At 40.9% G+C, this 22,864-nt stretch overlaps 1 protein-coding gene across 1 annotated transcript in view; it reads right to left on the bottom strand.

The window, feature by feature from the left end:
* The window catches only part of LOC100549062 (kalirin-like), a 143,542-nt gene that overhangs the window by 119,775 nt on the left and 903 nt on the right, over positions 1 to 22,864 (bottom strand). The window contains 2 exon segments of the mRNA XM_019617399.2: positions 18,270 to 18,500; positions 22,463 to 22,594. Coding sequence (XP_019472944.1) covers positions 18,270 to 18,500; positions 22,463 to 22,594 — 363 coding nt within the window.

Raw genomic sequence — 22,864 nt, 5'->3', positions numbered from 1 at the left:
GCCTTAAACATGTCAGTGAAAGGAAGACAAACAGTATCAAGTTACCTCACTTTATTGCTTGCTCTTGAGTTACTGTGGGCTAGAGTTCTGGTGCGATACTAGGAAACCATATAGCACTTCAAAACCCATGTTTTTATAGTATCTCCACCATTTCCACTCAAGAATCCAACCTCATCTTTTTCCTTTTCTGTCGCTATTATTATGAACAATTCTGTAGCATATAGCCATATAGCACTGCATATGCATGGAGCATATGACTCAAAATATGTGTGTTCTCAGGATACTTAAAATCTATTCCCTTCTTGAGAGGTAAAAGGAAAGGGCCTCCAAGTGATAAAGCATTCACTTGCTGGGGAGACCATTGCATTTCTGGGTGGAGGCAATAGCCACCGTGTGACTGCCAACTTCCATCCACTGCAATCATGTCTGTTTGCAGATAACATCGTTCAACAAATGCCAGCATGGGCAGCCCAAGCTCTGGACTCCTACCAGGCCCTCAAGGAGAATTTTGTGACAGTAAGAGCACCAGCAAAGAAAGAGCAAACACTGAGAATCAGAAAAAAAAAAAGTAAAAAATAGAAAAATCTCCCCAGCCCACAACAACTCATGGAGACTTAATATACTTTAATCCTCTTTAATGACTAAAATGCACTCCAAGTCTGATTTCAATTAAAACACAGTTTCTCTGTTGTATTCTAAATCATAGCTGAAAATAGATTTCTTTTCCCTCCTATCCCTGGCCCTGTCACAGCAGGGTAATGTCAAGCAAAGGTCTAGCTGAGAAAATACACCAAAATACAAAGGAACTTATCCTCTGGCTTTTCCTGCCATTATTAATAGTTCATAATAGAACCCAAAACAAAAGTCAGCCTTTCTCATTTGTGGTTTTTACACCCTAATTAAAAGAGAGAGCTTTTTTTTTTTTTTCACTTCTTTCTTCATTATAGTGTAACATTGGTGATACAGTATTTTTAAAAATGTTATTTTTAAGAAACAGTATAAAGTTCAATCATATCTTATCTTTAAACCAAAATAATCATCTTTGGCTCCCACAACATAACTTCTAACTTTAGACATATCTGTATCTGACCCTAAGATGCAGGTCTTACTCCCACCATAATCCCCAGCAAAATTTTAGATATCTTCACTGAACATAAAGACCCAGTTCGTAAGAGGTGTTAAGCAGGGTCTAATTACATGTCTAGCAGAATTGGAGCCTCCAGACACACACTGGAATACCATGTTCCATGTCCCATTTATGAATAAATTTAGTTCATATGACAGCCTGTTACTCCATAAGCAAATGTGGATGAGTGCACTCTTAATGTGTAGATATAGCTCTGCTAATGTAGTTTTGTTGCAGTGGAGGGGAGCTGTACCTTACTCTCTCCACTCTTTTTGGCTAATCGTGTTGAATTATGTGAGAGCTTCCATAAATAAGCAAAAAGCAACAAGGATTTCATATCAAAAGTAGACTGGAATTCAAGAGATTTGGTTCAGTGCCCAGCACTGCAGTTCAGCAAATGACTCAACTTCCCTGCCTCCATCCTCATTTGTAAGATGACATTAACCACACTTGCAGTCAAAACAAGCAAGGCTGACAGAGAAAGCGTTTGGAGTGAAAGCTGCCTTTATTTTAAGTTTCTGCAGGCTCTAGCAGTATGTGGCTCTAAATCTGGTTGGGATTCTAGGGACCTATTCCAATACTTGAACATACTAAAATATCACAAATAATAAACAACATAATGGCTGCCATGCACAATAAGCAGACAGTCAATTTAAAACCAGAGCTTTAAAATAAGCTAAAAATTGCTCCAAATTCACTGTAGCATAAATGCCTAATTGCTAAGCATGCATCTAGAAAATGTGAAAGACCATAGCTTGACCTGTTTATATGTCTGTAGCTAATTCATCTTTACAGACTAACCTGGCCAGCTAATTAGCTTATTCTGTATTTAATTCAGCTCAGACAGTCATACACATTATCTCTGTCAGACTGCCTTGAAACCTAATTGGTTCATCCCACTACTGAACAAACCAAACAATCTGAGGCTTGGGGGTTTTGTTTATTTTTTGAAGAGAAGGTGTAATGGAGTTGACAGAGCTACAGTGGTTCATGTGCACTTAGGACAATTACGTATTTTGATACTTCTCCAGTCTTTCCTCAAGGAAAGTCTCAAAATGCTGCAATAAACAACCTTCCCTGAAGTCACAGCATGGCTTAGGTTGGAAAGGACCTTAAAGATCATTTAGTTCCAGCTCCCTGCCATGGGCATGGTTTCCAAACACCAGATCACACTGCCCAGTCACCCAGAGGTTTGTCACCTCCATTTTACCTTTCCTTTTCACCACAGCTCTGTGTGGTAAATCTGTACTCCCTCATGCTTGGGTCTCTTTCAAAATCCAGAAAACGCATGCAGCTGCTGTTAAGTATTATTTTTTTAAACACTGTCTGTTTTTCCCCTTTAACTGTAGTTATTCCAAATACCACCACATAATTAAAGAGGTCTTTAAAAAAAAAAGAAAGCCACACAGTCCCTTTTACCCTTGGAGGGAAAAGCAACCTTACAGACCTATCAGTACTTCTCTGCTGCACAGAGCAACTAAATTAAGAAGGAGAATTAAATGCAGAGCCAATTACAACATTTAAAAAAATTTACTCTATTCCCTTGATTCCAGTCGGCCAAAACAAAGAAGTCCCCATGAAATCAGATTGTAGGTGTTTTTATGAGCTTCCTGGACTTTATGTGGAACGTTCACCTCTGTACAATTTCTCATTTTAAAAACAAAAATCTAACCCCCTGTGGTTAAAAAAATATATATACCAGTTTTCCAAAAGCAAGACATCCATGTTCTGCTCTTTATAGTGGTGGCAACCTTGCACAGCACAGCTGATACTACTGAATGCACCTGAGTAAATTATACAGCTGCTGAATGTGGGATCGCAAATGCAAAAGATACAGAAAGGTGCCAGAAAGTTCTCAGTATGCAACAGCACACAGATAAAGTCTTCTCCAGGCTCCCCACTGCTTCCAGAACCTAAAGATACCCCATGTTCACAAGCCCATCAGGAAACAGCACTATAGGAGCTGGTCAGTCAAGGCAATCCCTGCAGCATGATTCCTTGTTCCCCAACCACTTTTGCACTGGGAAATTCTATGAGAAAAGTAACTCTCCATGGCGACCCTCTTCTTAGCAGCTCCTAATGTAAAAGCATGTAAAAGCATGCAAAAGGAGTTCATCGTGAAAGGGTTCAAAAGTTGATAAGGTAAGTGATGATATCCTAAATATGTTTCGTGGTGCAACGGCCTGAGCACCAACAAGACTACTCTTAACTTTTCTAACAGTCTAGTTATTTGCTGCGTCATGTCCTAGCTTGCAATGGTGTTTTTCTTTTTTTATCCCTTCTTCACCCCAAAGAGCCTTTGCATTAGTGTAGAACTGTACAACAATCATAAATACTCTCACCTGCTCCCATGGACAAGCATGGCTGCTCACTTTAGGAGGTAAGCAGGGTCCCAACACAGCTGCTCCAGCTTCAGTGGATATTCACAGTTATATTTCACAGGCTTACATTGCAAAAATAACTGTTACTGCTTTCTAGAGATGACCATTATGTATTTGTACAGTTCACTCAAAGCTTTTCACATCTATAACCATACTTGGCTGGTTTAAAACTAATGAGTATTTGGAGAAGTGAGAATGCAGTGTGTTCTGGGGGTTGAAATCAGACGGTCTTGGAGGTCCCTTCCAATCCAAGCCATTCTATGATATGATTCTATGATATAATTTGTGTAATCTAAGCAGAGGAGACAGTTGATCCTAGCCCTAATAATTAAGGAGGTGCAGTGTCTATCACGTGTCTTTTGGGAACTGCACATTCAATTCAGGGGTCTGGCAGAGCTGGCTGGGTGTAGACTGGGCATTCTGAGAGGAGTACTTGCTCACTTCTGGTCACCAGTTGAGGTCACGCAGCCTTCACTAAATGTGGTCACCTACACAGTGAGCACACCAAAAGGGAGTGGAAATACACGTGCTTCTCTTACCCTGAGGAAGGTCTTTGTTCAACTTAACATAGCTTTCCTTTGGTAAAGTTCCCATTCATCAAATGCATCCCCCTTATCTTTCTATTTTCTTGATTAAATGTTTTATTTGATAAAATTTGGCAACTGCCTCTCTAAAAACATTCCAAGTAAGAGAACAATAGACAGACAAATGAAGAACTAATGTTTCTTCCTCGATGCCTGGCTTGTTGCTAATGTTCCCAGAACTTTTTTTTAAGGAAATCTAAAAAGAAAAAAAATCATCAGGTTAAAAAAAAAAAATACCCGTTGTATTCTTTAAATGCTGAACTTCTTTTAGAGCTAGTTTTCAAAGCTGCGTGTGGGTGGAGAGGCTATAAATAACGACATATGTGCATGTTCCTTCTGTGCAAGACACAGAAAATGTGCTCTGCATCAGCATAGAACGCTGCTGCTGTGCTCTGCATGAGGCTCCTCAAGGCTGGTGCAATGATGTGGGTGTTGCTCTTTGTAAGTCTTTTCTCCAGCGCTTGGAAAACACACATGGCACTTTGCTGTGGCACGATGAATTTGTAATACAACTAATCAGATGCCAGTCTCCTATCAAGGGTATTGTACAGAAATATTTTCTTAGCCCAGAGACAAAGTTTTGGTTGTTGCTGTCTCTAGCACTCATTGGAACACCAACTCTTCTCCTGAATCTTCTCTCAATGGCTAATGCACTTTCCCCAGGCATCAATGCTTTACTCCACATTTATCCTCTCAGACCAATTTCACAGGACATGACAACCAGGTCAGGCAGATCTGGGCCAAACTACAGCCTTAAGTCTGGTCTGTTTGCTTAGATGCAGTCAGAGCTTTGTGAAAGAATAACCCCAGATAGGCAGAGCCAGGCACTCCCCAAAGGAGAGGCCTCTAGAGGAATCTCAGTCATGAGAGGGCATAGGAGATCTCACCAAGAGATTTTTCAAGACAGAAATTCCTATTAGAGAAGCTCTGCTGCCAGTCTCTACAGCTCGTAAGTGCCAACAGACAAAACACCATCCTGATATCAGAAACCTTTTACATTTTGAGTTCATAGTGCTTAGATGATGTCGTGACCAGGTACACCAGGGACTTCCTTAAACCCTCAATTATTTCACATCTCATAGTACCTCTGCATCTGACCTCACTGGTATCAAACCCACAGAAAATCAGCATTTGCAGCCCTGATAGTAAGTTGAGACACCTGCAGAAGCCAGCTGATTTGGAATTTTGATAGGAAACTCTGATTTATACCTACCTGGTGTTGGCAGAAATCATTAATAACAGCTATCATTACAGCTGATTGCTCAGTTTGCCTCACTGTGGGGGAAAGCATCCAATTCTGAAGAGAAACGTTTGCAATTGAAAGAGTAATGCTTCATGTCTTGTGAAGTATCTTTACATATACTTGCTTCATTGATTGTTTTTCTTGGTGAGACTGAAATGTAAGAGGTCCCCCAGAAGTACATAGGAGGGACCAAAGAAGTGTTGTGAATTCTTCAGAAAAGTATACTGACCTTAATGTTGTAAACAGAGCTCGGTTGGTTTTAACTCTGCCAGTGACAGCTATGCCTACAGGCTTTGAGAGAGGAAACAAAACAGAACTGATAGAGTATAGATAAAGACTCAAAAATCAGGACTGCTATCCACACTTCCATCCCTGCTCTTTTTATGGCCCCTTTCATTGCCTCTGTTCCCTTGTTTGTGAAACAGAGAAAGAAATCCACTGATGTAAAATACTTCATCAGACTGAGATAATGACACAATTACTGCTGCCACTAACAATTCAGTGGAAGCCTCTAAAAGCTCAAGAGAACAAAACAAACCCTGAATGCATTTTCTACGCATTTTTCAGCTGCAGCTGTAACCAGAGCATTAATGTTAGTGTAGGCATAAGCATAACAGTATAATGGTAAGCAGGTAGGCATCTACCTTGAGTAACAGCTCATCTACTCAACAGAATAGAAGCAAACTACATGGCTGGCTTCTAATTTCAGTGCTCTGGGTCACCGTTTGGAACTGCTATTGCTCTTCTACAGAGAAATTACTCTACTAATTTGGACATGAACTAAGAGAGCACTATCTACATCCTGATAGCATCAACCCAACTAAACTGTTCCTAGTTTAAATAAGATGTCTAAAGGCAATTAACAATTTGAAAGGACTGATAAAGCAAGGATGAGCTTTACAACAGAGCAGTCTTTAATGCAAGCACTATGCTCCAGGCTCAATGGTGACACTCCTCACTGCAGAGTATCTGTTTCACCATGGGGAAAAAATCTGATTGACCACAATACTGAATGAAGCACTGCTTTAGGTTACTGTTGGGAACAAATGATTTAATCACCTTCATTTAACAAGTCTTACAATCACAGCACACAGCAAGACAATTTTAGTAAGGGAAAAACTTTAGCACGGGCAAAGGGATTTCGGTATGTAGTAACAGAAAAGTTCGACAGGTGGTACAGCACTGTAGAACTCTCAAATACCCCTGACCTGGTCAGAGCTCCTTGAGCCCCCTGAGCATCATGCCAGGGGGCTCTGGCCTGATTTGAGACTACAGCCAAATATGAAAGTGCAAACCCATGAGGGAGAAGGAAATATCGGAGGACAAGGATGAAAGAGAGTGCCCTGTAGGCCAAGAGTGGCTGTTCTTCAACCTGGCAGTTCCCAGCTACCAGGGGCACAAAAGACAGAGGAGAACTGAAACAAAAAGCCCAGGCTGTTTGCACGGCTGTGTAACCTACCCATAACCATATGGCTGATTTCTTCTACAGGTCAAAGCAAAAATGGATCTCCCAAAGGTTTTGAAGGGTGAAGGGCCAGTGACCTTACAGATGGATCAAAGGAGGCCATCGATAAGACAACGAGGAGCTGTTTGTGGGGAGGCAAACAAATGGATGCTGGGTCCTCTGTCTCCTTACAGATGGGTTGAGATGATGTAAAAATAAATTGGGGCATACGCACTATCAGGACTGTACTTAGTCCTTTCATCAAGGAGCAACCTTGAGCTGCTCAAGAGAGAAGAGAAGCCACATAAAGGACTCCAGGAATGAGACTCGTAGGCAGTGTGAAGGACAGTGACAAATTCCTTGACAGCACCTTTTCATAATGAAAAATTCACTTTCCCTACAACTGAGGTTTTCTGTGAAAAATCTTATTTTTTCTTACATCTTTTTTCTCCTAGCTTTATGACTCCCAGCATATGGCATCTGATAACCTGACCTTTCTACTCTTCTGCATTCCTGGCAACTCACGCACTGCGAAAAACCTGAGGCAGCAAGCAAGCACGAGCAATCCCCCAAATACAGTTTTGATTTTTTTAGAGTTACTTTTTGCTGTAGGGAAAAGAAAAAAAAAGTTTGTTTTGTGATTTTTTTCTTCTAAGTTTTCATCCTGATTTGGGAAGGAAACTATCTCAAGGTCAAAATGTTTGTGTGTGACTAAAGCCAAAAATAAAAGTAATTTTCTCCATCCCTCAACACATATCCCATCCAAAAACTCAAAAGGCAGGAAAGAAGAAACAAGTAAAGAACTATCAGAGCAAAGGGAGGAGAAATATAAAAGACCCGCGGACAGGCCTGAAATATGTTTGTTTTACATGATTCCACATTTGAAGGACATTTTTCTTAAAGGGAATCATAGCGTAACATAAAAGAATGCTTACAGTTGTAATAGTATGCAGGCATTTGGGTCAATAGCTCTGTCTAAAAGTGCCTGGGGGTCACCCAGCCTAGGCAATGGCTTCCAGAACTTCAATCCAAAGATCACAACTTCAAAAAACAAACAAGAGGTTTTGTTTTAAGAGTTCTCTGTGAGGAATATGAAACAAAAGAAGTTGCTTAAAAGCCTCCTGCGAGGTAAAACATTGTGTTCTGTCTTAAATAGTACACAACCTGTCTTCCAAGGACAGAAATACCAGAGCCTTCCAGTTCTGGTAGGTAGTTAGGCAGGGAAGCTGCTGAAACAAGGCACAGCAATGTTGTCAGGGATGGTTCATCCTGGGTAAGAGGAGGATTGTGAGAGACTTTATCATTCTTTAGAGAGCCCCGAAGGAGACCGTGGTGAGGTGGAAGTCTCCCAGGTAACAGCAATAGGATGAAATGGCCTTAAGTTGTGCCAGGGAGGTTCAGGATGGATATTAAGAAAAATCTCTTCTCAGAAGGAGTGGTGATACACTGGCACAGACTGCCTAGGGAGATGGTGGAGTCGCCATCCCTGGAGGTTTTCAAGAAAAGGGTGGATGTGGCACTGAGGGAGACAGTGTAGAGTAGTCATAGGCATGGGCTGATGGCTGGACTACATAAACTTACGTAGTCTTTCCAACCTACGATCACTGATTCTACAGACCAGAGAGGCTAACAGGGCAAAGAGCTCTGAGCACAGCTGTATGAGGCAGAGCAAGGGGAAGCAGTTTGCACCATGGGTAGGGTAGAGCTGCTGGAAGGAGTGCGATGGAAGTAGCAGGAATGACTAAGCTGGAGAGGAGCAGCTAGCAGAAACAGGTCCTGAGCCAGATCTGCTCAGCCTACATCGGGCCTTGCTACCCAGTAATTCTTCATAATCTCAAATCATGAGCACAGTTCATCGCCAGAGGCAGAAAGTAACTAGCTGGCTGAACAGCTGCTCCTGTGGGAAAACACAGTTAAGGTTATGCTTTAGGAACCACCTATCATTACTCTCTTTCTTGTCTGGCTGTTTTTTTTGGTTTTTTTAAACTCACAAATGAAAATACCTTTTGTTGGCCATCAGTCAAAAGCAATATGAAAGAGGATTGATCACTTTGAGTGACAGGCTGGATCATGAAAGAGATGAGAGACCACGTGAAGAGGTAACTGGGAGGGAAGAACACAGGAAACAAACGGAGTAGAAAAGAATGCCCATTTTAGACTCCTAAACCAATGCCCAAAATAGCATATTTATTTCTTAGCATAACAGACCCTTGTTTCATTTTTATTTCATTTTTACATAGTCCAAATAAATCTTGTAAGAGAATCTCATAAGGGGTAAACCTAGAGTAGCAATGACTTTGAAGATTTAGAAAAGGGATTTGTGAATCAGACATCCTGACATGAGGAGCTCTAGCCATGAAGCTTTCAGTGACCTTTGGCAAGTTGCTTAACGTCAACCTTTGAGAAGACCCATAATCCTGAGATGAAAGAAACCACAGTAAGCAAGAAGTACTACTGTTATTGTTACTCCTTAAAGATGCAGGGGAAAAAGCCTCTTGCATTCCAGCTTACATTTATTCAGAGGCCTTATTTTTCTCTCTGTCCTGAGTGACAATATCCAGAGATCTTATTTTTCTCTGTGTCCTTAGTGACTATTTCTCATTCTAGGAAAAAAACAAGTATATTTCTGGAGAAAATTCTCTTTCCATTTTTTTCACCACTGCAGCCTTACTATTTTTGCGGGCCTAATCAGTAACAGACAAGTCTGATTTTTTCTCCTCTTCTGCTATGAGAATGAAAGCCAACAATGCCTTTCAAAAACAATAAACCAAACATTGTATTTTCAGGGATGCTGACACGCAAACAATCCTAAGATAGAAATAAACAAAGAGGATACACTATATAAGGAGGACAATTCTGCTTAAGAGTAAACCCAGCAAATTTTAGCACTGGGACTGACTTCTCAAATTTGCTGCAGAGCAACTCCTGGATCAGAAAGGCACTGAGATGCCTAGAATGTTGGCAGGAGGTGCTCAGAACCATACAGAATTGGGCTCTTGCATCCTAATCCATGTCACCCAACATCAGGCAGTACATTGAAGGACGGTCTGAGCAGCCTACTTTCTCATTATTTTCCCTGACAGTGACAGTATGAGAGGGAATTATCCAACATACAGTTCAGATCCTAGACAGACTGAGTCATTCCCTGAAGATGCCAGTGTCTCTCCACTACTATAAAAGGAGACTGTGCATTAGGCTCCTGACTTGTATAATTCAGTTTCAATCTTGAAGACAAGCAAGATAAATTCAGACAACAGATAGTTGCCTCTACCTCCAAAGAATCGAGTGTATCATTCTATCACCTTTTCCTCTTCTGCATACAACAAATGTCATCCTCTTCATTCCCTGCGAGACAGATTCAAAGCCTGCAGGAATCAGTAGGATTTCCAAGAGTTTTTAGAAGTCCTTCCCAGAGGTTCCTAAACTCTCAGTAAGAATCCAAACATCTCCAGTTGAGAAAGCAGCAAAACACACCCATCTATAACAGTCAGGTCTTGAAGGAGAGACAGTACCCCAAACAAGAAAAACACCTTTTGGAGCACAAGGGCTTTTTTTCCCCCCCAGTTCCTCTTCTCACTTCGGTAGGTTCAGAGATCAAGCTGGCTGGTTCAGATTTCTTCAGATCCCATTTCCCAAGACAGCTGTGGAGCTCATCAAAGCGTTCCTCCACTGCTCTTACATCAATGCTAAGTAAACTTCAGTTAGTAACTGAAGCTGGCCCCTGAAGTTTGATATCCCTAGCACTGCTGCTCTGCGTGGAAATTAAAAAGTGATCATTATTATTTTTTAATCAGTGACTCTTTAAAAGCACAAAGAACAATTGTCTGCTCAGCTTAATAACTATACAGAAGAGGAAAGATAAAAGGTTGATTCCAGATAATTTCAAATTATACTTTAAATCAAATTATGCAGAGGATACAGCACTGTTAATCAACAAGCCTTAAGGAATTTCCTGAATAAATATCATTAAATGAAAATATAATAATTTAAACCTATAGTTCTTTGTGAAGACTTTTGGCAGAAGAAGTACAAGATAATAATGATCTATATTTAAAAAGGATTGTCAGAAGTTCAGAACAGAACTCTCTCTCCCCCATGTGACTTTGAAGTATTTAAAGTGATTAACTTCTTAGGCTGATAGCCTGAGACATCTTCAAGGTGTTCTTACACCAGACACTGATCAGTGGTTAAAGGGGCTAAGTCTGACTAGCAGGGCAGAAACACAAACCCTTGTGTTAATTAAATGTCTGTGTCATTATTAATTAATTTTGTACTGTGTGCATGATACTAATCAGCACAAACATAACACCATTTTATTTTCAAATCACTGTTAATGTTGGGTGCCTGTCAATCCTCTTCAGAAGATGAGTGGGGCCACAAATCCCATCCCTGCTTAGATCTGAGCTCCTAGTGACTGAAAAGGTGACAATTCCTTTAGCAGGATTAAAAAACTGAATGAAAATTGCTCTAAAGAAGCAGTTGCCAATATGCTTTGTTGCATGGTCTGCGACAAAAAGGAGGTGGAAACAAACAAACAAACATCCTTTCATTTCAGTCTTCTGTCCTTTATTGCACCAATAATAAACCAGGCTAGCACTTAGTGAGAGGCTGTTAGGGACATAATGTGGGTTTGTAAACATGTGCAGGTCCCACTAAGTTAGCCCTTTAGACACACATAGGCTGAAGCTTTACTGTCACCTATCAGAACTCCGTGGTGAAATCTTTATATAATTATCCAGGTGTGGACACCCTGGCCTTAACCGTTGCTGGAATGACAGGTTTATTCAGCATAAAAGCAGAGATATTTGTTCCCTCAGTTATGGATAAACAATTGTTTTCTCTCCTGTTATTTCCCCATTGAGATAAGGTTGCCAAGTAATTTTACCACTATTGGCTCCTGAGTTCCTTAATCATTAATATCATGAGACAACACAACTAGAGTTAAAACCTCTACTCACTACCAAGTACCTTTTCAACCGTAAGGGAAGTAATGGAAGGGCCCACGTACCTTCCACACTCTGAGAAAGTACACCAGTAATACTTCGACAACTTAAACATAAGTACATTTCACTATCTGATAAATTTACCAAAGGTGCTGTGAAAATCATCTGGAATGCTTTTAATTTTAATGTTTTAATTACTTATCTGGCGGTGGTAGCTATTATTTGTGAGCTAAATCCACTCAGATGGCACACAGATCATGTGTATTTCTGCAGAATCCTGTGGCTGAAATCATGTGGTCAAAAATATAATATGGACTTGATTATAATATTCTTTCTTCTTTGTTATTTTTTGCAAATAAATCTCTTGTTTTACAAGACCCAGTGAAGGCACTTACTGTAAACAAAACATGAAAGGAGATATATAGTCTGATTTCTTCTGCCTTTGAAAGAAACTATGACTAGATGGAAAACTACAGAATTTTGGAAAACTCTCCATTCCATTTTGAAGTAATCAAAACAACCAAGTGTATTCGTGCATGTGTGGGAGATGCACAGAGCTAATCCTCTACAATCTTGTGTGAAAGCTAAATGAATCATGAACTCCCTCAAATATCCTAGCATTCTTCTGTAAATGGACTACACAGATCACATGGATCACATGAATTGTTCACCGTTCTGATAGCGTATGGAGGCAGACAGATGTTGGCAGGACATTTTTCTCCATACAAGTGATGTCAGGATCAGAACATGATCTGGTTTCTCAGCCAGTAAAAGCCAGACACAAGTTAAAGTGCTTGGATACAAAGAGAGACAGCCTTTCCTCTGCAATACTTTGCAGTCTCCTACAGCAATGGCAGCTGGTATATGTAATGATATCAGAGTGGCCACATGGCCTTTTGATCCATCACCAGAGGCAGATAACCACACAAGGAAACAAAAACTATGTTCATTAATGTCTCTGGGCACAAAGCCAACAGGACACAGATCCACAAATTTAGAGAAACCCAGGTGAACTTGACACTGGCATAGATAGCATGACCTTTTTTTAATAACAAAAAGGATTTGAGTCATCACTATGGCTGGCATGGCAAAAGTCCTAGCTTTCTCAGTAAATAGCTCCCATTTGCCAGTAGGGGTTCACTAGTGACTGATACCTTGTGGTTTGCCACTGGTGTTCAGTGGGCAAAAGCAGGCTGTTCCATTTTTCCAGCCCAGACAACTCAAGGCATTGTAAAACGCCAAAAAACTTCACCAGTGCAGATGGAACTTCTACATCCACCTATTTTCCAGTTCCTCCTTTACAGGCAGCAATCACAACCAAAGCAAAGCAAGAAGGAGGCAGCATCAGCAGTGGCCCTGGGAGAACTGTGTGAATCTGTAGAGAAAAAAGCTGGTTGTGTCAGGCTGAGTGTCAGTGTGCATGCCTGGATGAATGAGTGGGTGCAAAGACTGAGAATTTACATGAGAAGGAATGAAGCCTGCAGAACGAGAGCTGAAGTTTGGCTTTTCTTCCACCAAGGTGCTTTAAAATTCCAAGTTCAAGGCATGCACAGACCATTTCAACAACGTATCTGATGGGTATCCATTTTCCTTTTACTTTTATAGGTATGCTTCAGGCTTTACAGCATCATTTGGGTCACAGAATCACAGAATGGCTAGGGTTGGAAGGGACCTCAAGGATCATGAATCTCCAACACCCTGCCACATGCAGGGCCACCAACCTCCATATTTAATAATAGAGCAGGTTGCCCAGGGCCCCATCCAATCTGGCCTTGAACACCTCCAGGATGGGGCATCCACAACCTCTTTGGGCAGCCTGTTCCAGCACCTCACCACTCTCTCTGTAAAGAACTTCCTCCCGACATCCAACCTAAATCTTCCCTCCCTCAACTTAAAAAACCATTTCCCCTTGTCCTGCTGTTATCTACCCTTTCAAAGAGTTGGTTTCCCTCCTGTTTGTAGGCTCCCTTTAGGTACTGAGAGGCTGCAATCAGGTCACCCCGCAGCCTTCTTTTCTCCAGGCTGAACAAGCCCAGCTCCCTCAGCCTGTCTTCGTAAGGGAGGTGCTCCAGTCCCGATCATCTTTGTGGCTCTCCTCTGGACCCTCTCCAACAGCTCTGTCTTTCTTATAGTGGGGGCTCCAGACCTGGACACAGTACTCCAGATGCGGCCTCAACAAGAGCAGAGTAGAGAGGGACAATCACCTCCCTGTCCCTGCTGGCCACTCCTCTTCTGATGGAGCCCAGGATACCATTTGCTTTCTGAGTTGCAAGAGTACACTGCTGCCTCATGTTAGTTTTTCATCCAATGGGACCCTCAGGTCCTTCTCTGCAGGGCTGCTCTCAAGGACTGCTCTTTCCAGTCTGTATGGATGCCTGGGATTCCTCTGGCCCAAATGTAAAACCTTGCACTTTGCTGTGTTGAACCTCATTAGGTTCACCCGGGCCCATCTTTCAAGTCTGTTGAGGTCCTTCTGAATGACATCCCTTCCTTCCACCGTGTCAACCGCACCACTCAGCTTGGTGTCGTCAGCAAACTTGCTGAGGGTGCACTCAATTCTGTCGTCTATGTCATTGATAAAGATGTTAAAGAGCACCAGTCCCAAGACAGACCCCTGGGAGATGCCGGTCATTACTGGCCTCCACCTGGACATAGAACCATTGATGACCACCCCCTGTCTGCGGCCTTTCAACCAATTTCTTATCCATCAAATCCACACCCCTCCAATTTGGAGATAAAGGTGTGGTGGGGGACCATGTCAAAGACTTTGCTCAAGTCCAAGTAAATGACATCGGAAATGATCCTTTCGCAGGGTCAGTCTATGAAGTGACAGAATTCAGACAAAATTCTTGCCCATATTAAACCAAGAGGATAAGACAAGGCTATGGGGGTGAAGAACAATGTTATAAACTTACTCCAGCTATTTCTAAGGCTGCTTGGTAACATCTGCTGTTCATGAGAGCAAAGGGAACATATTAAAAATGGAAAGATGAAGATGGGGAAAAATCAGAAAACAGGGGGGAGGGAGGCAAAATTGGAGATGGTGTGAGAATAATTCCAATTTTCAACAGGAATTGAAATGGTGTAAATATGCTGGTAAGTATCCCGCAATTACAACACCAGAGAGTGACAAAAAGGAAGAGCTGCCATAAATGCGACAAAAAAAAAGTAACAATTTCAGAATAACAGTATGGATGTCAACGGGACTTTTTCTCTCCCTTGCAGGGCAATCTCAGCACCTCCTCCCACTGCTGTGCTTGAGAGATCAAAGAGAGCAGCTCATCCCTATCTGAAATGGTAGAGAACTTCTAAAAAGCAACTGAAGCAATGAAGTATCTTACACACTTGGCAGTCTCACATATTTTATAATGATCCCAAATACTTCTGGTGTTAAAAGAGTTGCTAGTTAGTTAATACCTGCGTAGAGCCTCTTAACTGCTCACAAATTATCTCCTCTCTCTGTTGTGCGAATGGTGCTCTGTTTCCTATGAATGCTGAAATGAAGTTTCACTCCATTTCTTTACTTTTCATCTTTAAAATGCTATATATTTACAACTCATTTTTCTTAGCATACCATTATTTGCCTTCACTCGAGTAAATTGATGTCATATATTAAAATACAGATTTAATAGCAAATCCTCAAAAATGTTATTAAGCACTACGTAACACCATCAGACATTTTATAGCATAACATTTATATTTGTATCATAACTTGGCAATCTTCTGTGTTTATTTAAACTTTCTTTTTTTTTCTTTTTTTTTTTTCCTACAGCACAACTTCTGTTTTGATTATGAAATGGCTGCAAGGTCGCCTGACTTTCTATCTCAGAATACAAATAACTTTTCTCTTTTAATTTATATCTTTCAGTACTTTGTCCAATTCAAACTTAAATCAAAGTAGACTACTTCCTCGTCGGTAGGAAACTATCCCAGATCACTGCTATGACCTGCCAGTAATGCATACAGTGCGTACTCTGCTCTTGTGAATGGCATTAAAGACACTGAGAATGAAGCGGTGGAGCCACCATCCCTGTATGTGTTCAGGAACCATGGAGATGTAGCACTGAAGGACACAGGTTGGGATTGGACAAGATGATCTTAGTGCTCCTTTCCAACCTTATTGATGCTATGATCCTAAGTGAACAAATCCCATTTAACACAGCTTAACCCTTAAATTCAGCCTAAAAGAGACACACTCGACCTACATAAAGCTTTCATCCAGCTAGCCAGTAGCAAGATCTCTCTATGAAAACCTGATAAAGTTGCAGTGTGATAGCATGCTTAATCTTGAGCTGGGTGGAGAGGGAAGAGGATCATCTTTCTAAAAGAATCTGCACTGTATCATTACTGGTCTAGAAGACAGCAAACTAACAAACCCAGGTCTCTCCTGTCAGGATTTGTTCTCCCACATCCTCTTTGTAGATTTGAATTCAGAAGAAGCTAGACATCTTTAGGTTACTAAATTTTGACAAGGCAGCAAATGATTATGGATAAGTGTTACTTCTGGCTAGTGACCACTTGCTAATTGACAGCTACACCTGCAAGCTGATGGGTAATTTAAAAAGTAAGCATAATAGAAATTGCACATAAGAAGTGATTACTGAAAAACAAACAAAGAAAGGCCAACATACTCAGAGATATCTTCCTCCTCCTCATGGAATCTCCACTTCATATTTCTGTTCAGCTAATAATTTCATTTATGAGTTACAAAGCATTTATCTTGAATAGTACAGCTGTTCGGTGAATAGAATGATTCATCTCTACTTTCTAAGCAGGATGAAGAGATTTAAGTGTGTGTTGGGACAGAAACATGTCTGTCATCAAGTTGTTGCTTCCTAGATAACTACACATTAAAAGAAAAATTTGGAAAGACTGTTGCCAACAGAACTGACACAGAGAGTGATGCTGTCTTAAGTAACTGTATTTCACTGACACTTACTACTTGCTTCTCTCCTTTACAAAAAAAAAAAAAAAGTTGCATTACACACAGAAGACATCATTCCTTTTGAAACCAGTGACAAAGACTCACTGCCCTGCATAAGTGGGAATTTAAAGTCCCAAGTGGGTTTCTTGAGTGAACTGCATAAGCATTTCTACACATTTCAAAAGATGTAAGAGAAGAAGTTTGGATGGAATGATTGAACAGAATTATAAATCACCCTAGGAGACGAAGAACACCTAAGCTAATAAGGATTCCTATCAACATTAAACATTATAATCGGAAAAAATGTAAAGATATCAGAATTCACAATACCTTGTTCTTAGATATTTTAACCCCAGAAATGTATTAAAAAATACTTGAAAGATCATATAGTTTGTAGAGAGTATTCTAGTTGAATTCCAGTTATGTGCTCTACTTAATATATGGCTTATGAATTTCATTACCACAAAGCATTTGCTGATACATAATGAAAGTGAAGTTGCTTTAATTAAGCATCTGTTACATAAAATCTCAGTCTAAATTATATATACAGCATGAATATTGGTGTGGTTTTATAGGGAAAGACTGAGCAAGTAGAAGTTCTGCAAGCTTCAAGACTACCAAATAAATGGTCACACATTTGCAAGGGGTATCTGCAGACACAGATCTGCCTGTTCTGGTGCACTTCAGCCATAGTCACAAACGTGTGTTACATACAAGTTGCCTGTCTCTCCTCCTTGCTGGTTCTTGTCTATTCTGCATACAACAGCCCTGTTGCTCTGTCTCTCCCTTGTGTTTCACTGGGAGGAAGGCAAAGACATAAGGAACCCCAGGGACATTAGAATGCTCCATAAACACAATTAGAGTGTTCAGCCTCTTCATTTAAAGCAAGTACCATATTGCTATCAACATCTGTTTCAGGCTGTACAGGGGCCCATAAACAAACCACACCTTTCTGAACCAGCAGAGTCCTGTAGCATCTGTTGACTGTGTTTGCATATTTAGCAGCTACAACAATGGCATCTCCTACGTACTGCTGTGTGTAATCAGATGGCTTCCTTTGCGAGACAAATGTTATTTACCTGCAGCCTGAGTTCTTAGAGGTGAGCCTGTATGGTATGAGCTGTTACTGTGTTGTGGGCTCTGTACATTCAGGGGGTACAGCTCATTTAGGCCTACTAGTTAATAGCACAGGCACCTGCCCTGCATAAATGGTAATAATGCAAAGATCATCCAAACACCACCACTGTAAGATCTGTATCAGTACTCCTTCCACACAGGAAGATGAAACACACTGCAGTTCAATTGCTTTCTACACTTGAAATCCTTATTCTTCTATTAAACACTGTTTTCTAAGGAACAGTAAAGCACCTGCAGCCAACTGCTCACTTGTGAAAAATTAACCACTGAAAATAGTGTCACATACCTGTAGGGAATGGACTGATCAATAATCAGCAGACTGACTGATGGTTTCTAATGTGAAACTGAGAGGTGCATCAGTATTTTAGCATAGACAGAGCAATGTGTATAATCCAGCTAGTAGCAATACCCTCCAGATAAGTCACCAAACTATCTTTACAGCTGCAAAGAAAGGATCATTCTTTATCTCCTTTAGTAACAGCTTTACCTGTTGAACATCCTGCTGGAAAACGCAGAGCTGCAGCCTTTGGTGCAGCCGGACCTTTCGGTGCTGCCAGATGCTCTCCAGGCGCCGCTGGTGATGCAGGACCTCATGTACCACGTCCAGTACCTGGTGCACAGCTTTGGAGTAGTTTGCAGTAGCAGTGAGGGATTCTGAATTCCCAGGGCTCAAGGGACGCTGTAGGACATCCAGCAAGGCTTTTCCATCCTGGCTCACCTGAGTGAAGAAACAAGTCTCCTTCACTGAGCTGAAGATTCAAGAGCTGAGAACGAACAACCTCACTGATTTTTTTCTTTTCTTTCCTCGTGTCTCTTCCTTATTTTAGCCAAAAAAGAAGAAAGCCCTCATTACATCTCTATTTGACTTGTACTTGCACATGCAGCGCTGCCTTCGCTTCCTCATGGGCCTGCTGTGTCACTCAGCAGCAGCACACGTACCGCTCTGCTGGGACGGCACAGACACAGCAATCCCAAACGATGTTATGTTCTGACACATGGGCACTGAGAATTCCTGACATGCACCAGGTGATGACAGGTGGCATTTGCAGTAGGGGCCTATTTATATGAGAAGGTGGCATTTTAAGAAAACCACAGATGGCAGAGTCATTCATATTCTGTATGATAAGGGAAAGTCCTTTCATCCTAAGATTACTAAGTAGGAATATACCTTCTGAGGTGTGACATTCCAATTCTGTATTTCATTCCGTGGCAGTGAAATGAGGATAGGATGGTTGACTCTACTGTTCCCCAGAAGCGCTCAGAGGCATCTGTAGCCTCCAGTTTCAATGGGCTACAAAGCCTGGAGGCAAATGTCCTCTGCACATGTGCAATCTTTTTTTGTGCGTACTGAAAAACAGTTGCAGATGCAAAGGCATTCGGGCATTAAAAAAATAGAATGCTAGATTTTGTTTAATAGCCAGAATATACTCATACAAAAAAAAAAAACACACTATCCTAACAAAAACATCTTAAAAAGTGTATACTTGCATAGTTCTCTAAAAAACGCCGCCTTGAAATGTTTTTGAGCTATGGATTGCGAACTTGAAATATTTTGCTCAACAGAAACATTTGATAATGACACTACTGGAATCCCTCTCTTTTCTCAGCCCACTCTCCTCCTTTCCCTCAGAAACAAACTGCAGAGAAATGATGAGGTTTCCTGGGAACGTGTTTTTATTTCTACGCAATCACAGCCACCAACTCTGCTAGAGAATGGTTTGAAGAATGCTTTCAATCCAGTTTGGATATTGAAGTTCATTAGTGAAGTTCAAACATGTCGCAAGGATTTTCAGGTCTCATTTATCTTCATATTATAGTTGCTCAGTCAAATGTAGCAAATGCGCATGAATCCCAAATCTGAGTCTTTTGGCAAGCCATGCTGCATCCCAGGCTGTTAGAGTAGTAGATGTGCGGTGCAATTGCAAAAAAAATGAAGAGAGCCTCTGAGAATTATACTGGCAGAACTGGGAGTCAATTCTCAACACATTAAGGGGGGGGCTTAGGCGGTGACTATTAGGTGGGATCCTTGGAGATTTTTTTTTAAATATTCAAGATAATTTGGAATTAGATCAGGAATAAATGGAGAGCCTGCAGGGAGAGGCTTTCCATTCTCAGATTTGGTTGCAGCCAAAAAGCAGCTGGAGCAATCTGCACAGGCTGAAGCCTGCTGGGGTCACAGAGGGAGCAGTCACAGCCACAGCAGTGCACAGTGGGAATACGGGGGGTGGATTTTAGCAGGGAACACTGAGGCACAGGTGTTTCCTTGGCAACCCAGTGGAGGTGGCAATGGCTGCTAGGCAGGAAGCAGCAGCATCTAGGCAGGGAAGGAGGCATGGCAGGCTGCATCCTATTTTATCTGTGAGAAGATAATTAGCAACAATCCAGTCACTGGGAATAGGGAATCAAGGCCATGCGCACATGTGTGAGCAGCTTATTAGACCTGAAACTCATTCTTTCCACTGACTAACTTCACTGTATGAATTCACTACAGGCCTGATCCCACCATTTGGGTTTTCAGTTGGTCTGAATCTATCCCATCAAGTATTTGGTCCTGTTGTCTGTCTGAAGAGCCTCAGAGATTACCAGTTAAGATTTTTCCCTGACAGATAACCTTGCAGTCGTTGTCTGCACAGCCAGAGATAAATGCCAGATATTAAGTGCCCAAGTTGTTCTGCTAATAATCATTAACATATAGGAGAGGCAGTTAGAAATATTCTCTGGCTCTATAGCCTACAAGCTTGTCCTGTCACACTGAAGGCAATCTACAAGCATATGCCAAGCAGCATAGTGATAGACAACCAGTGATGCTCAATATTTCCAAAGACTTCATACATATTCCAGGATTTCATATCTTCTACATTTTACAGAAAGGAAGGGAACAGCTTCACAAATGGAGGAGCTATCTCTGCTTTTCTAGCTACTTTGACCTTCCCCTTTGTTTTGCAAAAAACATATCACATCTCTTTTCACGTGAATATTCTGGATTTTTCAAGGATTGTGCAAGGTCAAAGAATCTTGGGTCATAAAGAACACAGTTCAGTCGCATTTACATCTCACATACAACACATTTTTAAGAGGTATAGCAAAAGTTTTAAACTTAATGGACCCGCACTCAGCCTAACTTGCAGTCCCTGTGATCTCTAAGTGACAGTGTTGTACCTGTCAAAGGAAATTTGACCATTTTTCCCCCCCTTATTTTTAATAGTACAGAAATGCTGCTGTTCAGCTACAAGAGATACTGGTGGAGCAATATAAACAGTCTGGCTTGAGACATTTATGGAACCTCCTCCTGTGTCAGAAGAAGCTTCCAAATGCATACTGCTGATGTGTGCCTCTTCCCTTAAGCACAGTTCTACCGAAAGTAAAAGCAAGAGCATCACTTCATTTTCAGAAGGAAGGCCTGTTCTGCCAGCAGCCCCACTTGGTATTAGCAGCAAGAAGAAGGAATTGCTTGGCTGTGGGTTGCACATCAAGCCTACGATCTCTGCTTTCAATGTTTCCAAGCTTCACTCATAGTCAATAAAGGAAGGAGGCAAATAATTACAGCTACAACCATGGTAAAAAGAAAAATAAAGTTTCCCTAAGATTCTTTGGGCATCTCTTCTTACACCCCTGCAAAATATCTAAAATGTTTCCTTGTACTCTATAACAGGACAGAAAAGGCCTGTATATCCAGATTTAAAGGTTTATTCCAATGAATATCCATTATATAACAAATATCTTACTATTACAGAAATAGAAAGAGATTTTCAATGACGCTGTAGGAAAAGAAAGTGAAAGCTACAATTTTCATCCCACCACAGAGAGATCCTATGAAAGAAACATTAATTCTATAGGCAAGAGACATTGTCTAGATCTGAGAAATGAGCACATGGATAGGAGGTAGGGCTCTAAAGTCTAATCCAAGCTTTTCAGCTCTCTACGTAACCATGGGCAAAGGAATGAACATTTCGGAAATAACAGACTGTAACCTTTCTGGCAGTTCTACAGAATGCCTAAAAACGTGCTTAGAGAAATAATGTAGAAATGTTTTAAACAGCTGTGTGTGTGACAATTTATAGCTTTCTGAGGAAGCATCAGCAAAAGCAATATGCATATTAAAGGACGCTTTTGTAATGTATTTTAAATAATTTTCATTTCACAAAAGCTACGACTGAGGCTGCTAAACTAATGCTAGTTTAAACATTACTTTTTAAGAGATATTTTCAAGTGCAGAGAACCTTAGTTTCTGACTAGACATGTGCATAAAGATTCACAGTTCCAACCAGAGGCCAATAGGAACATTCTCCATTTGCTCACACAACCTCCTGCTCCTGAGAAACCCAAGTATTGTATTAGAAATTGCACTTCATGACTGCAACCCAGAATTGTTTTTTCTCATGACTAACACCCAAATCATTCGTGCTGTTTAGTAAACAAAGCATTACTATTCAACATCACTTACATTCTTCATCTTTTCTATATAGGGTTTGTCTTTAAGTTTGTCGTGGTGGTCCCCTGCAAGCAGACTCCAGGGAGTCCCCAGACTGGGAGTAGATAGTCCTGACTTCTTTGAAAGAGTTGCAATAACGGAAAGCAAACCTACTTTTTTTTTTTTCTCCTCAGAAAAGCTGACTTCCCAAACATAGTCAAGTATCTGTTTGCATTTAGCAGACACGTTCTCCTCTGGGAAGCACATACCTCTGTGTAGGCCTGTGTTACTTGTTCATACAGAGACTGATGATGATGGATGGCCAGCTCTAGATCTTGCATTTCTGAGGGGAGGCCTCCTTCGCTGCACATTTTACACCAGGCATCCACACCTGAAAGGAACTGAAACAATTACAGAAACAATGAGCAACAGTGACAGAGAACATCACCACAACAGCTTTAGAAAACTGAGCAGAATGCCACTTAGAAAAACTAGAATACCACTGACAACTCCAGCATGAACTGAGGAGAATGTAACAGTCAAAAAGAGGTCCTTTTGAATGCATTGGAAAAGTGTATTCCTGTTACCTCCTGAAGAGTATCTCTATCCAAAAGAAAATATATATATATATATATTTATATATATATATATATATATATATTATTTTTTAA

Source organism: Meleagris gallopavo, chromosome 7, assembly GCF_000146605.3.
Source record: "Meleagris gallopavo isolate NT-WF06-2002-E0010 breed Aviagen turkey brand Nicholas breeding stock chromosome 7, Turkey_5.1, whole genome shotgun sequence".
NCBI classification, from domain to species: Eukaryota; Metazoa; Chordata; class Aves; order Galliformes; family Phasianidae; genus Meleagris; species Meleagris gallopavo.
The sequence above is the reverse complement of the archived record's forward strand: the minus strand, read 5'-3'. Positions and strand labels throughout refer to the sequence as shown.